Source organism: Barbatula barbatula (genome assembly GCF_947034865.1).
Source record: "Barbatula barbatula genome assembly, chromosome: 14".
Classification (NCBI taxonomy): domain Eukaryota; kingdom Metazoa; phylum Chordata; class Actinopteri; order Cypriniformes; family Nemacheilidae; genus Barbatula; species Barbatula barbatula.
This window is the reverse complement of record NC_136777.1, coordinates 9,745,599-9,760,147: the sequence shown is the minus strand read 5'-3', so window position 1 is coordinate 9,760,147 and position 14,549 is coordinate 9,745,599. Positions and strand designations below refer to the sequence as shown.

Sequence of the window (14,549 nt, the reverse complement as noted above, 5' to 3'; positions counted from 1 at the left end):
AGAGAGAGAGAGAGAGAGAGAGAGAGAGAGAGAGAGAGAGAGAGAGAGAGAGAGAGATTCTTATTCTCAGGAAACATAGACATTTAGGTAACATTATTATCCCCTTTATAGGAAACATGGAGCATTTTATTAACATTATATCCTTGAAGTCACACCGGAGGACATAGTTTTCCACTTTTAATCCATACATCCATGCATTTAGAAATATATGGATGTACAAGCCATTGCCTTTACTAAAACAGAAACTTGGGCTTGGGCATTTGTTAACATTTGTATGCTCTTCTTTTTCCTTTTTTCTGAACCATGTATTCATTCACAATGACAATCACACAATTTTCACACAATCAGGACAATTTTAAGATTTGCCTCAAAAGTGTAAGAAATCTACTTCCTAGATTAGTTCCATGTAAAACAAATATATACTAATCATATACAAATGCCATGTCCTTTCAACAAGCCAAATATTTATTGTTTAATAAATATTTTGAAAATGGAGTGGTCAAAATAATGATCCCTAATGTAAATTCAAGAACATCAAAATAGTATGAAATTGAAATGTTTAGATTCCACACTACATTTAATTTGAGTGGCTCAATCAAATCACTTGAACACCTAACCCCAACCCAAGAGTAACCCTAATACATGGACAAATGTTCTTGAGAGTAATATAAGAAACAAATGAAAACATTTGACTGAATTATTATTTGGTGAATGAATTTATGACATTGCTGGAAGGGATCCTTACCCTACAAAATAATAATTTTGAACGTTAAGAGTCATGTAAAGAAACGCCATGTGGAAAAATATTTGTATTTTCATTTATGCAATTGGCAGACACTTTTATCCTAAGCAACTTGCAGTGCATTCAAGGTGCATCCAAACCTACCTTCAAAGGCTAATATTTGGCTTTATCATTTTAGATTAAAAATATCTTCCTTAGACTTCATTGAGATAAATTGGTACAATTGAGATAAACAATTATATATGTATCTTTTTTTTAGAAAAGCTGTCGAGCTTTGCTTCGATTTTAAGAATTTTGGCCTTAACTGCACCTGCTACAACGTTGTATTGATCTTCAAAGTTAGTTGAGTGGTTTATTTGTCTGTATAATGGCAAATTATATCAAGTAACATAAAATACATAAAAACACATAACACTATGTAAATGTACTACGAATTTTTTTGGAAACAGCATAACATTTACATTATATGAAGGCATAATTTTACAAAGTAACTTTTTTCTCTTACGATTTGTTTATCTCTCCAACAGAAATTGTTTTCTGTAGAAAATGTAAAGTTCCAGCAACTGTGAGATAAATTCGATTTAAAAGTGTGCGCGCCATTGAATTAGGGCACTATGTGGAGAAAAGATAACTTGAACCGACGCATTCACAGAACCAAAGCTTAATTATTGAGAGTGACCCCCGATTGCCCAAACCAAATAGAGTTGTAGCAAGAAGCTCTTGGCTATTCAGTTATAATTGGTGTATTCGGTTCATAACAAGCATATGCGTTTTAGCACAATGGGTGGACTCTAAAAGGGACCTCAACAGCACATTAAAACTGCATTACTTCTTACAAGAAGTGTCCTCAAGATCTTTCTGGTCTCGATGCGCATACCGTTCCAAAAGCGCACACGTCTCCAAAGGTGCACGTTTTATCGCACAAAAGAGTTGACATTGTTTGAGTTTTAACAAGAGGTGTACATATGGCATCCGGGTTGTAATTAAATGTTTTTAAGTTGTTGTTTTTTCTTCACGGCGAAGTTTCCTTTTCTTCTTTATGTGCAGCCTTTCCGTGTCTGAACAAGAGAGAAGACTTAAATAGCCTTTCTGCCAGTTTGGAACAAATGGATGGCAAAAGCTGGTCAGCGAGTTTCAGTCCTTGATTGCCTTCTTCAGATGTCCTTCAAACAAAGGCTAGGGATGAAAATAAAGCCCCACCTGGTACTTCTGTTTGCTAAAATAATAAGAAATAGATTTCGTTTAATAAATAATTACAACAGATTGTAAAGTGCAGCAGTTGAAGAAGTATCAATCAAGAGAGCTAGGGCAGGTATCACCTGCTCTTCAGTAAATCGCATTTATTGTTAAATAATGTTCTTTGCGATATCTATGATTTCCACAGCAATAGGTCGCCTGTGTTTGCCCATACTTTGCATAACAAGCAAGATATTACATTGCACTGATAAAAATCGTGAGACAAATCTGAAAGTCCTAAATCCACACCTGTCCAACGATATCCGAATATGGATCTGGCATCAAAAGTTATTTGTAAAGCGGTAATATTTGGTTTACTTTGGATTATTTAAAGGCCTTTATAACAGCACGACAACATACCCTATCTCCTTGGCTTATTTGTCCACTTTATTGAAAGCATATGGTTATCAGATGCCCTACAAAATACATATTTAGTTAGACTGGCGATGAGTGCTTTTGTGGACACTTGGGGACCATGGTAAATATTTTTCGCCCATATAGCAGTGATTGTAGTTTCTCCAATAAATTAAGATTTATCAAGACTTGGTGCCAAGTGTACTCTCATGTTGTCCGACGTGGCGAAAGAATCTTTTGTTCGCAACTGTGATTGTTCGTGGTGCGCACCTGATAATCTTAATAAGTGACTCCATTTGGAGACACCAGTGCGCACGCTTTATTTTTTTCGTTGCATAAATTTCTAAGCATTATATTCCACGTTTTTAAAGTTCTGGGGCAACGACTGTAATTTGTACTGGCCATTGACGTATAATTTTCCACTTTTCTGTTAAATAAATGCTATTTTCTTAGCTTTTGTGCACTGAAGCACAAATTACGCACACTGATATCACCTCAAAGCGCACAACGGTGACCATATTAAACAGGATATTATTTACAGTTTCAGCTTTGAGATTCATAATACTTTATTTTTAAAAGTAACATATAAGTGCCAATGAAATGTATGCAATCTTTATGAACTATCAGTTTGGAATAATTTACATGGCAAGTAACGCAGAATGGGTACCACGTGTGAAAACACATGCGTCTGTTGCGCTCTATTATTAAGCCAATATTATTGGTCCAAAGACTGTCCATGTACAGTTTCTTACCATTTGTGTCATGGTTATGGTGTTGGTTTAAAACATATTTCCTTTTTACGCGTAAGCATCTATATGCCAATAGCGCAATAACTTGTTTCCGTTTTATTTTTATTCCAAAAGGTTAACTGTAATGGGTTCGTTCTTTGTATGGAGAACGCACCCACGACTTTCACTCACCACACGTGGTGATGAAGGGATTCGATTTTATACTTTATTCGCAGAACTGTGTCTCAAGTGACATTTTGCACCTTGTTTTAAAGTAATCTGGCTGTTTTCTTAAATTCTGAAACCTGGCAGTACTTTCGGAAAGATTCCTGATTGGCCACTTGACTTCGTTCGTTTGTCCTAGAGCGCAGACAGGATAATAGGGACATAAATGACGAAGGTGCGCATCACCATCTATTGTCCCTTTGATTTATATATTGAGGGAACAAGAGACTGCAGGTTGCTCCCTGGTGGACAGGACACACCGAATGCCCTTACCGAACGCTGGTTTCACTGATCCAGACTGCAAAAGGTGAGCATTATGAAAGTTTTCGTTTATTTGTATTTGAGAAAAAATATGTAATTTGATTTTTTTGTTATACAGTGGAGTTGAAATATGTTGTTAATTAATTGTAATATGTATATGTACAGAATGACTCCAAAATCCACGTGCGCAACAGAAAGAAAGAATGGGATCTTTGAATCTAACTGCAGTTCTACATTAGATCTCGCGCAAGGATACTCAGACATGTCAACTAAGGAATATGCATCTACGTTTATTAATAAAAACACAAGAAAGAAAAGCCAAAAGAACAAGATACCAGGGAAAGCAAAAAGCAAACAACGTGGCAATCGCAGAATGAAGGCAAACGACAGAGAAAGGGATCGCATGCATAATCTGAACACTGCTCTGGACACCCTGAGAAGCGTCCTTCCAACTTTTACCGATGACACGAAACTGACAAAAATTGAGACTTTACGATTCGCTCACAATTATATTTGGGCATTGTCAGAAACGTTGAGAATTGCAGATAATGTTCGATATATTTCAACTTACGGCAAAGATCAGGAGAACCTTGTGGTGCCAAGTGGCGTGGATATGCGTTATGGCGCACCAGGCGGTGGCGTGTCCAAATGGCACGCCGCAATCTCACCATCAAATTGGCAAGAAACTCAAGGCTGCTACACGGATTTTTTACTGGAGGAATTTAACAGCAACTTTCAGCAGAATTTAACATTTCGCTTTACTGAGGAAAGTCTGATGTGCGAGTAGCAAAATCTTTTCCTTCCCACAAGGAGAACTTGGCAGACTTGAGTTATGGCCTTGGCGCGTCTAACTTCTGCGTGTTCTCACGTTTATTTAGCTTCCAGTACTTTTATAATTACATTTTTTAAGATTTGTACCCCTTATTTAGCTAAATCGGTCAATACTTGTAAATATTGTTTTTTCTCCCTGTCGTTTTTAATCTAATCGAATAAATAAATCTAGTTTTGTATCTGGTGTCATAAGAGTGCATCAATTTTACATCTGTTATTTTTGTTAAAATTTTGTTTTTGGATTATAATGTATTTTGCAGGGCTTTTCACCAGCTATGCTGCAACTGCTCATATTGGCTAGATTATCATTTCAATGTATCCACATAATTAACATTTAATATATCTGTATAACTGGAAGTTTCATTGAATACTTTAGCTTTTTAATGTCAAGACAGTTCTTCACAGAATTTCCATACACCTTTTATAGTGAATGTTGTGAAGAGTAATTTCTCATAGATGGGATGTTAACGTTAAAGGTTCTATGGAACCATACAGCCTGACAAATGACCTTTTAAGAACCTTTATTTTTATGTTTAGTGTTGTTATTTAAAAAACTTTATAGATGTCTGATTCCTAAAACAAAACACAATTAAGGCCTAAGATCTTTGAGGAAAGAATTAAGGAAGAAATGAATTTCACAATAGATATGCAACATTTTATTTCTCAAGCCAGGCTGAAAGAGTTATTGGTATAAAAAATATAGGCAATACAAAAAATACAATAGGCCTATACATAGTTGGAAGAGTTTTAAATACTGGTGAGAATGAGGAATACAACCATAACTGCTAATACATACATTCAATAATCAATTTATGAGAAACTTAAACTGTAAATGCAGAAAGTGGTCTTAAAATACCCTGGCACCAATAATATAAGCCCTTTATAGCTTGGAATGACTAAGATATTGGAATGTATAAACAATAGTACTTCATCTGCATAAACTCTACATTCACAGGTGGTGCAATAACATTTCCAGATTACAGTTGCCATATACATCAATGCATTACCTGCGTACACAAGAGTTATACAAATGAATCTGGCCAAAAGCAGCCTCAGTCGAAAACTATCTGCATAAAGTGTTACAGATTTCATATTTCCCCACATGAGGGAATGTGCAGTTTCAAAGTATCATTGGAAAAACTTTCTACTTTGGAAAGACAGTAACAACATCGTAACCATCTGGAGGAGTGACACGTTCACGAGCATGTTTCTCACAGTAAATCTTGTCCTCAACAAAAAAGTGTCCTTTCTGTTTCAGGTTGATCCCACAGTCTGTGCACACGTAGCAGTCTGGGTGACGAAATCGGTCTCGAACTTTGACCATCATTCCCCTTCAAAAAAATTACCCAAATAAGAATAAAGAAATTAGAAAATAAAATATGCTTGGGAAAAACATGTACTATCATGATGAAACATTTACAAGAGAGCAAAAGCCCAAGAGTTGGAAAACTGCAATACAGACCCCAAAATGGAGGGTTCCAGCATGTTTCACTAGATGGCAGCATTGGCTTAACACATTGAGGGGAGGGGAGTTCACAAGAAGATTTAAAGTTTTTTTTGGACCCCTCCAAAAATATTCAGCCGACAATTAAAATAATTAGAAATTGAATACTTATTATTAAATTCTTAATAAATACTTATTTGATCTATTAAGTAATGATCTGTCAATTGAATCATAAAATGTGAAAATAACCAGAATATATGATTGCCCCCCAGTCAAGCCAGCCTAGTACCAGGCCTGTACTACATGCTTTTTTTCTAAAACCTCACTTATAAAAATATAGTATTAAACTTATTGTATTATTGATCCTGTATGACATATCGCCTATTGCTCCCTGAACTCTTTGTAAGTCGCTTTGGATAAAAGCGTCTGCTAAATGATTAAATGTAAACTTAATATGAAACTTACACAATTCCTGATCCGCATTTGTCACAAACTGACAGTTTTTCAGCATTTCCTATAGAAGCTCCAATTTTTGTAGAAGGGGCTTTCACACTCCTGAAGCCAGAGGGTTTTTCTGAATCATCTGACACAGAAAAACAAAGTCTAATTTAATGCTGAGGCCAAACCATCTGATGCCATTAAAAATAAACAAACGGAATTAAAGCTACAGTAGAATAAAATGTGCTTTCAGAGACAGCAGAGTCACACAACGATAAAAACTCTTGAGGTCTGAAGTGACCTATTTGGCATCAAGTATAAATAATCTCATCCCATCTACTATTTAAGTTGAAAACCTGTCTTTTGCCAACAGGTGGATTCCTTTCAGGTAGTTTATATTACATTGACGCATTTGCTCAAACAGTGTGCAGGGAGTTAATGCTATTATACCAGTTTCCAGGATCTCTTGTAGTACTTTAAAAGAGGCAGACTGGCGAGGCGGCTCTTGGTACTCCTGATTCTCCTGCAGCATTTTGTACACCTCGGATTCTTCAGGTAACAGAGGCTTAGGCTGGCTAGGTCTACAAGCATCTGAACTATATAAGAAGACAACCAACGTATATTAAAGTATATTAGTAACAAATATTCTGTTGTGTCGGGCTGGCAGCATAGCCTACTTACTTCCTACTTGGTTCACTGGAGGTGGCCGAGGTTTTGACATCACCCACAGTATTGTTGAAGCTTTTGATGTTCTCATTGGAGTACAGGCCTGCAGGGTTATTGTACTGGTTGGTGACCACCCGTGGACTGCCAGAGCTGAATGGCAGAGCACTCCTGTTATGAGCAGAGCCTATATGTTTCACCTCCTACAGAAAAGCAGAGGTCAGGTAATCTGAGGAACAATTAATGCAGATGCATTCCTATGTCAAAATCGTAAAACAGGGGCTTCAATTACATCACAATTGCAATCAAAATTACAGCTTTAGGAAGCAACAACAGAAACAGATGACATTACATTTTGTATATCTATTAGACCACAGACGTGATCTGAAATCAATCATTTTGTTTAAAGCTGTAGATATTTTAACCAAACTATGTTAACAAATGCCATAAAGCATAGAAAACCACACACTACAAAAGTGTTGCCACACCATTCATTGACTAAGTAGTTAAAGAAATTGTGAAACTTTCCACTGTTAACAACATGTTGTTTTATGTACTCTCTACATTGTAAACACTCCTCTGCTTGAGTCAGGAAACTTTCATGACGCCAAACCGTGTAGTCAAACTCCACACACTTCCTATGATCATTCACATTTGACCCTAAATTTCCAACTTAACCAGCAGGATGTGGATATTGCGTCATGGCTTTGGCTGATAAACCGCTGCCTGGTCACCATGGACGAGGCTTGTTAGGACATAAACAATGACTTCATTTTGGCAGCCTATAATGCCAAGCCTTTATTTGCGTGGCAGTAATGTAAAAGGTCCTGTTATATACATGTATGACACTCTCATGCTCTACTCAAGGCTTTAAAGGCAAGCTGAATGAAAATGACACCATCTACAACGCACCTGTGATTCTGTATTGGCCAGATTCATCTTGTATGGATTGGTCTTCCCCTCTTCAGTGACCAGGGGGGACCACATTTTTGCATCTGATCTACAAAAAGCAGAAAACAAAAGGGTTTATACATGGAATCATTAAATGATTCAAGTAAAATGTATATATTTGGCTTTCTGTGACCTATTTAAGATTGCTGTTGCAAATTCTGCTCATCGGGTTGAAACCAATAAAAAGAATAGTCTGAATGGTAACATTTTGCATGTATTTCAATCATATCTATCATATTTTGCATGTCATCATTATCCAGCAAAACTGTGACAGGGGAGTTATATTACAATGCCTTAAAAAACACTGCCATCCCAACATTCCTAATGTCTGCATACAGTAATGGCAATTTCAAGTAAAGCTCAAAAATACATTTTTGTTTTCCATTTGCTGTGAATATTTCATCATCTAATGGTTTTCTGGAAAGCCTCCATACAGTCACATATGACACTTTATAATCTAATAAACCACTGCATGCCCCTTAACAGAGTAATGTCATACCGGTCAATGGAAAGCACCATTTCCTCCATGCAGCCCTTGATTTTATTCTGAGCTTCCAGGTGAGTCATGCCATCAGTGGACTCTCCATCTATGGACAGAATCATGTCCCCGATGCATAGATTGGCCTGTGCTGCTTTACTTCCTGGGGTCACCTGATACAGTTAATACATTGTTAGGAATGTCAATAAATCAGCATCATCCTAACAGAATAACAGGAATGAGGTATTTCGCCAAGTTAAATGAAAAGGGTCGAAACAATCTGATGAAAACATTAAATCAAGCTTTAAAATGTTGTGGTTTTTACTAGTGCCCTGACAGTTGTTGGGCCAGCTTTCACTTTATAAAGTAATAATAATTTAATAAAGTGTGCCCTGTACAAGGGAACAGAAGGTCGAGACAGGCATCTTGTTGCGGCTGAATGTAAAAGTTACGTAATAGATCTACGCGCACGTATAAGGCGTATAACATGCACGTTAAATATGCCACGAATTCTTCTAACGCTTTAAAGTGAATATATCCTCGGGGGTCGCGCATCAAATCATTGGATACGTAAGAAAATATATATGATGTCCAAGAACTGTGTTTTGTTCGCTAACTGTAACATCCTTTGTCAGCATTTGTTTCAAGACGCTTTTAATCGAGGTGCTCGTTGCAACATTGTTTCACGTTCTGTCCACACTCTTGACAACATGTGCTTCTACACCGGATGCGGCAGCAGTGACACCTTTGAGATCCTGTGAAAGTGTATCGGTTTTGTAGGTATGCCGGACCTAGCCATGTCTATGAAGTTCGAATCTATGAAAATCTTAGCAGAGCCCAAATTAGTTTCTTACCCTCGAGATAGTCAGAGGTTGGTCGAAGTCTTTACCTCCGACCAGACGGAATCCCCACGGCCCAGGACCTTGTATTACAACACGTAAAGGCATTGTACTTCCAAACTGCTAGTGTGCTTAATCCTGGCGTGTAAACTGCGGTATAAAGTCTTTAGTTTCGCGTAACTGTAGTGGGATAGGGCGTTTACTTGGTGGCAACGGTACCTGGGCGGAGCTTCCTCAAATGTGAGCGAATAATCTCAGGTCTCTCCGCTGATAACGGCTTATTTCCTATGTTTGTTTAGGGGTGGACCGTTACGTCACCTTCTATTGAAGTTTACCATGTATGGAAGAGCCAAATCCTAGGATTTGGAAAATGCCACTCCCAAATTCAGTGGAATTTTTGGCAGGAGTGGGCCATTCGCTCAGCGCACAACATGCTTAGGACCATGGATCGCGTTCTTTGCATTCCTAAAAAGTGGGATAACACAGACAATAAGAGCAAAGCACAGCATTAACCAGAAAACTGTTAAATGCATGAAAAACATGGTTGGGCAAAATAATGTAAGGTAGTAAAAACTAAGTAGCACTACCATACAGCATAAAACAGGTTTTCCATATTAAAAGAGACATGCACAAAGGCTAATCAAAATTTTTATACAGTTTTGGCAGACTGGTTGTTTTTGCGGTCAAACATTTTACAAATAGGCCTATTTTCCTCTTAGATCCTTAATAAAGATTATATTTTTTACATGCTTAAACTTTAAAGTAAACTCTTCCGATAGCAGTATCCCAACCAGATTCAACACAAACACAAACTCTATTCTATTTCCAAAATTGCCTCCCTGACTATCTCAAAAAGCCTCCCTGACTGCACTCTTAAAAAGGTGTGGCTGTTTCAAACCATGGTTGGGTGAATTATGGAAATTTTATATGTTAAATTAAAACAACTGATGATTAATATTTTACCAAACGATGAGTGTTTCTCCTTTTCTAGCGAACGAGGATGCACTGTGCACAGTAGAGTGTGTCTAGTTGAACTCCAGTACAATCTAGATTCAAGAGTTTATTGTGAGGACACCCTCTGTTACACTCTACAATTAAATAATTCCTACTCTGTGAATCCTCTAGCAGTCTAGGACATGGATATGACGACAAAAGTACACAGTACAAAGTTACATTTACAACTTGCTAGTGCAAGTGTGTGCATGTTAAGTGTGAATGGTGTGTCAGCTAAAATGTAGAAAACAAACTGTTGATAATATATTGTTTCAAATTATTAATATGTATCATATAAAACAGCATTAGAGAGATTATCTTCAACCAATCATGTGCGCTTTATTTACCAGCTACCCATACTGCCTGTATAAATATATCAAGTGTAAATATGTAAGCAAACAATATATACAGTATACACAGAGTGTACATGAAACATCTAAACAGTAACAGTATTTGCACTGTACTATATTTGGATTATGACACAATCAATTGTGAAAACAATTGGGAGAAAATTCTATGTGTTCGTTTGTTTTGGTTAAAATTTGGTGTGACGTAAAAATGACGGTACATTGTATGTTAATGCTAAAGCTTGTGTCAACATAAAACCTGTAGGCGGCGTCACCTGCATAACCCACCAATCTTTAGTCTTTGTCACTGTGATATGTCATGTACTACTCATAACCAACAGAGGTCATACTTGCACACTTTTCCAATCGTGCTTGATCGTTTTCGTTTCCACCTATTATTTCCGTGATGATGACAGCGCTGTGAATGTTTGCGTTTGCCTCCAGTAAATGCACTTGATTAAACCAAAAAGCCTTGTTGTTTTGTTTGTTCGTATGTTTTATTATTTCCAAGAGAGTGTAGCTCCATAAAACAGCTACACGCTGCCGTTCTTATTAACAAAGCCAAAATGAAATAACAATATACATAGAGAATTGCTAAGTTCCCTAGGCTTTTTAAAGTCACTCTACGCATTCACGGGGTTCCTCTTTTGCTGCTCTCTCTGGTGAAAAGCAGAAGTAAAGCATGTGACCTGAAACTGTACGGCTCCCTGTAAGTGAAACTACGTCTGTGTTTAAAATTTGGTCAGCCACAGAGCCACCCTACCATAGTTTACCCCAACCCTTCATAAATGTGTCATAAGCGCAGATAGAAATGTGTTTTGTGATGTCAATTGTGTGGGACTGGGTTCAAAGATGACAGGTGAAGCGCCGGAGCGTGTTGCTGGGTGACGTCACAGCGAGTGGGAGAGTGAGATCTGGTGGCCGAGGCCGTGGGTTTGTTGAGTTCGGGGCTAACGGTGACATTTTGAGCTTAGTTCACACCTTCTCCCCCCGCCCCACAACCCACCCACGGACTGTGACGCAATGACCAGCGGTGAAACATCAGTACGTGCTTTATATGGATGCTGTCTAATGTTTATGTGGCGGACGTGCACACCATCTGACTTTAATGAAGGACAAGAATAAAAAATGAATGGGATTGATATGATACTAACTATTACAGCGAGTTTGTTGTCCGTCATGTTTCATTTGATCACTTTTCGACACATTTAAAAATAAGCTTCGACGAGACTTTTTCCTGTTTATTATTGTCGTTATCATTTTTTAGCGATACAAATGCTTGAATAGCTTCAATAAGGGTTGAAGTAAAATCGTCCAATGAATGTTCCTCTGTTAAAGAGATGGTTTACGCAAAAATGAAAATTCTATCATCATTAACTCACATTCAGATTATTACAAACCTCTATATTGTTCTATTAAACAAAGAGGGAGATATTTGGAAGAATGTCAGTACCTAAACCGATCTTATCATAAACTAAACAGATCTCATTGACTTCCATAGTATTTCTTTTTATGGTAGTAATTGGGGGATGAGATCTGTTGTTTAGTTTGACCTTCTTCCCTATGTGTTCAGCAGAACAAAGAAATGTATACAGGTTTGGAACTACCAAGGGTGAGTAAATGATAACATAATTTTCATTATTTGGGTGAACTATCCCTTCAAGGTTTGGCTATAACTGTCTGTCTCTTATCTGCGTGATAAAATTGGCTATAGCTCTCTGGTATTAGAGAAGAGCACTGTACGGTATACCTCTTCACTTTGGAGGCACTGGAGAAAGTGCTTATATGGACATTAGATGTTCAGTATCTTCTTTTTGTTGTTGTTATTCATGCTGTGTGCCGTTCGTTTTTTTCTTTGACTGTATATATGGACCTTTTTGAGTCTGAAATAAAGATAAAGACATCATAATATTCCTTTTATTTTGCACTATTTTGGTTGCACTGATGTAATAAATCCTTTTGTATCAAAAGTTATGCTTTTTTAACTAGTTAATAATTAACTTATTTCGGTCCCGTATCTTGACCGGGAAGAAACTGCGCTATATCAACACAAAGGTTTATCCTACCCCAGGTAATACACATACTGATTAAAGACAAATACAGACTAAAATGCATGTAAATTGTTTTGGATTAATGCAAGCACCAAATGCATAAATACTGTATAATGTATTGTAATGGTATAACCTATGAGTCTAGTGTGTTTTTCTATACAGTGTCTGTGAGAGCAAATATTTGTTAACGTTTGGGTGGAAGTGGTGCATTGTGTGGGAATAAGATTACAAATGTATGTATGGAATGATAAGATGTCATATGAACTGTATGTACAATAATTCATTTCATCTCAGGTGTAGTCCTTCAGTTAATCATCAGGTAGAAAAAGTGCTGGCACACAATATCCCTATGTGGGTCCTTCTGTAGAGTAAGGGACTTTCCCTCACTAGAGCAATCTGAGATTCAGTGCACATGAGGTAAGCATTTCAGTCAAACATGCAATATACAATTAGACAGACCTTCAGGACAGTTACACGTGTGTTTTCCCAAACAAGATTGTTTAATGAATACCTTTGACTGTAGTTAGAAGTCTAGTATCTTTGTAGTGCTTGGTTACAATGTTATTCTCAAGTCGTTCAGATTCATATGACTAATAAATAACACTGGACAACTCCTTCCTGTAACCACTTTCATAGCAATTTGTAATTTTTATGATTTGAGCCATCTTTGTTGTCTTTCTACATGGCCAAAAAATCACTATATCTCTCACTGACACCAGCTCTAGTAAGGGCTGGCACTGAACTTTCGTTGAGTCAATGAATTTTCATTCATTCAACAATAAAGACTATTATGTCTATGTTTTGCAGACACAGTATTATTAGACTGTAATTTGATCTTTCTTTCTCAACTTCCTCATTCTCCCGGGGAGAGCAGAGCATAAGAGAAGGCAGCTCTGCGAGGCGTGTCATTCATTTCCCATCACGCAAAGATATGTGCTTTGTGTGTGTGTGACGGAGGACAGGGGTGGAGCTTGACTGGAACTGAGAAATTTGGCTCTGTTTTGCCCTGGCTTTGTTCCAGGACAGAAAGACATTGACTGAACATGTATCATTCCAACTAATTCAGACACAGAAATGTCAAAAGACTTTTGAATCTCTATCATCTCCAGCTCAGTGTTTACAAGATAATGATAATGTGATAACAGTTTATATGGCCTGACCTGGAGCCAAAACAGAAATTTAATTTGGGTCATACACAGAAGCTCATAGGGTCCCACTCATAGCTTGCTGGAAAATATGCATAAATATGCTGTTAAAATATTGTGGTTTCTTACAACATTTCGTCATTGTGGATGCAATACACGACCAGCCTTATTATTTATGTTTTTGATTGACAGTATGATTAATAAACATACGTTTTTAAGCTGTCTGTGGTTATTATACGTTTCATCAGTTCCAGGAATGAAAAACAAACGTCATTATTTATATTCTATGATTTTATTCTGAGTATTTCCCTCCAGATCTGTGCGATTTTTACCTCATAATCGGTACTGAGGACAACACCAGCTTTTTATATGATCAAAGAAAACCATTCATTATCCTGCAACCTTTGCCCTCATTAACAAAAAAAACTTTAATGACAGAGAGGTTAACAAGATCCCAAGATCTCACAGACCCACTTTAATATAATTCCTGTGTTGTGAATTGCTTTTCTGTTTAGAAGCTACATTGTGGTTTGCTGCAGAGGAAGCCACAATTTTAAACAGCATTTCTTCCAGATAAGGCCATGTGAAGTCTGTGTCCTGTATTCACAGGTATTGACGTATCTATGGGGAAAGGAACACTTGAACAAAGGCAGTAAACCACAAAATTTCATTGCATTGTCAGAATTTAAAAGTGCAGTTTCCTAAAATTTTATTTTACAGAGTCACAGAAACCTATACAGTTTTTTCTTATTGTGGAAATAAGTAATAGTCTAGAATTTGACTTTTCAAGATGTCTCGTATGACACTTAAACTAGACTACTGA

General features: G+C 37.1%; 1 protein-coding gene across 1 annotated transcript; it reads right to left on the bottom strand.

Moving 5' to 3' along the window:
• Positions 1-5,020: 5,020 nt before the first annotated feature.
• pdlim1 (PDZ and LIM domain 1 (elfin)) lies at positions 5,021-9,493 on the bottom strand. The gene is made up of 7 exons (XM_079473761.1): positions 9,206-9,493; positions 8,373-8,524; positions 7,835-7,922; positions 6,941-7,125; positions 6,710-6,855; positions 6,287-6,404; positions 5,021-5,708 (listed from the first exon to the last, which is right to left on the bottom strand). The coding sequence occupies exons 1-7, from the start codon at positions 9,296-9,298 to the stop codon at positions 5,522-5,524; spliced, it is 969 nt and encodes a 322-aa protein (XP_079329887.1). The 5' UTR covers positions 9,299-9,493; the 3' UTR covers positions 5,021-5,521.
• Between the last annotated feature and the right edge of the window lie 5,056 nt (positions 9,494-14,549).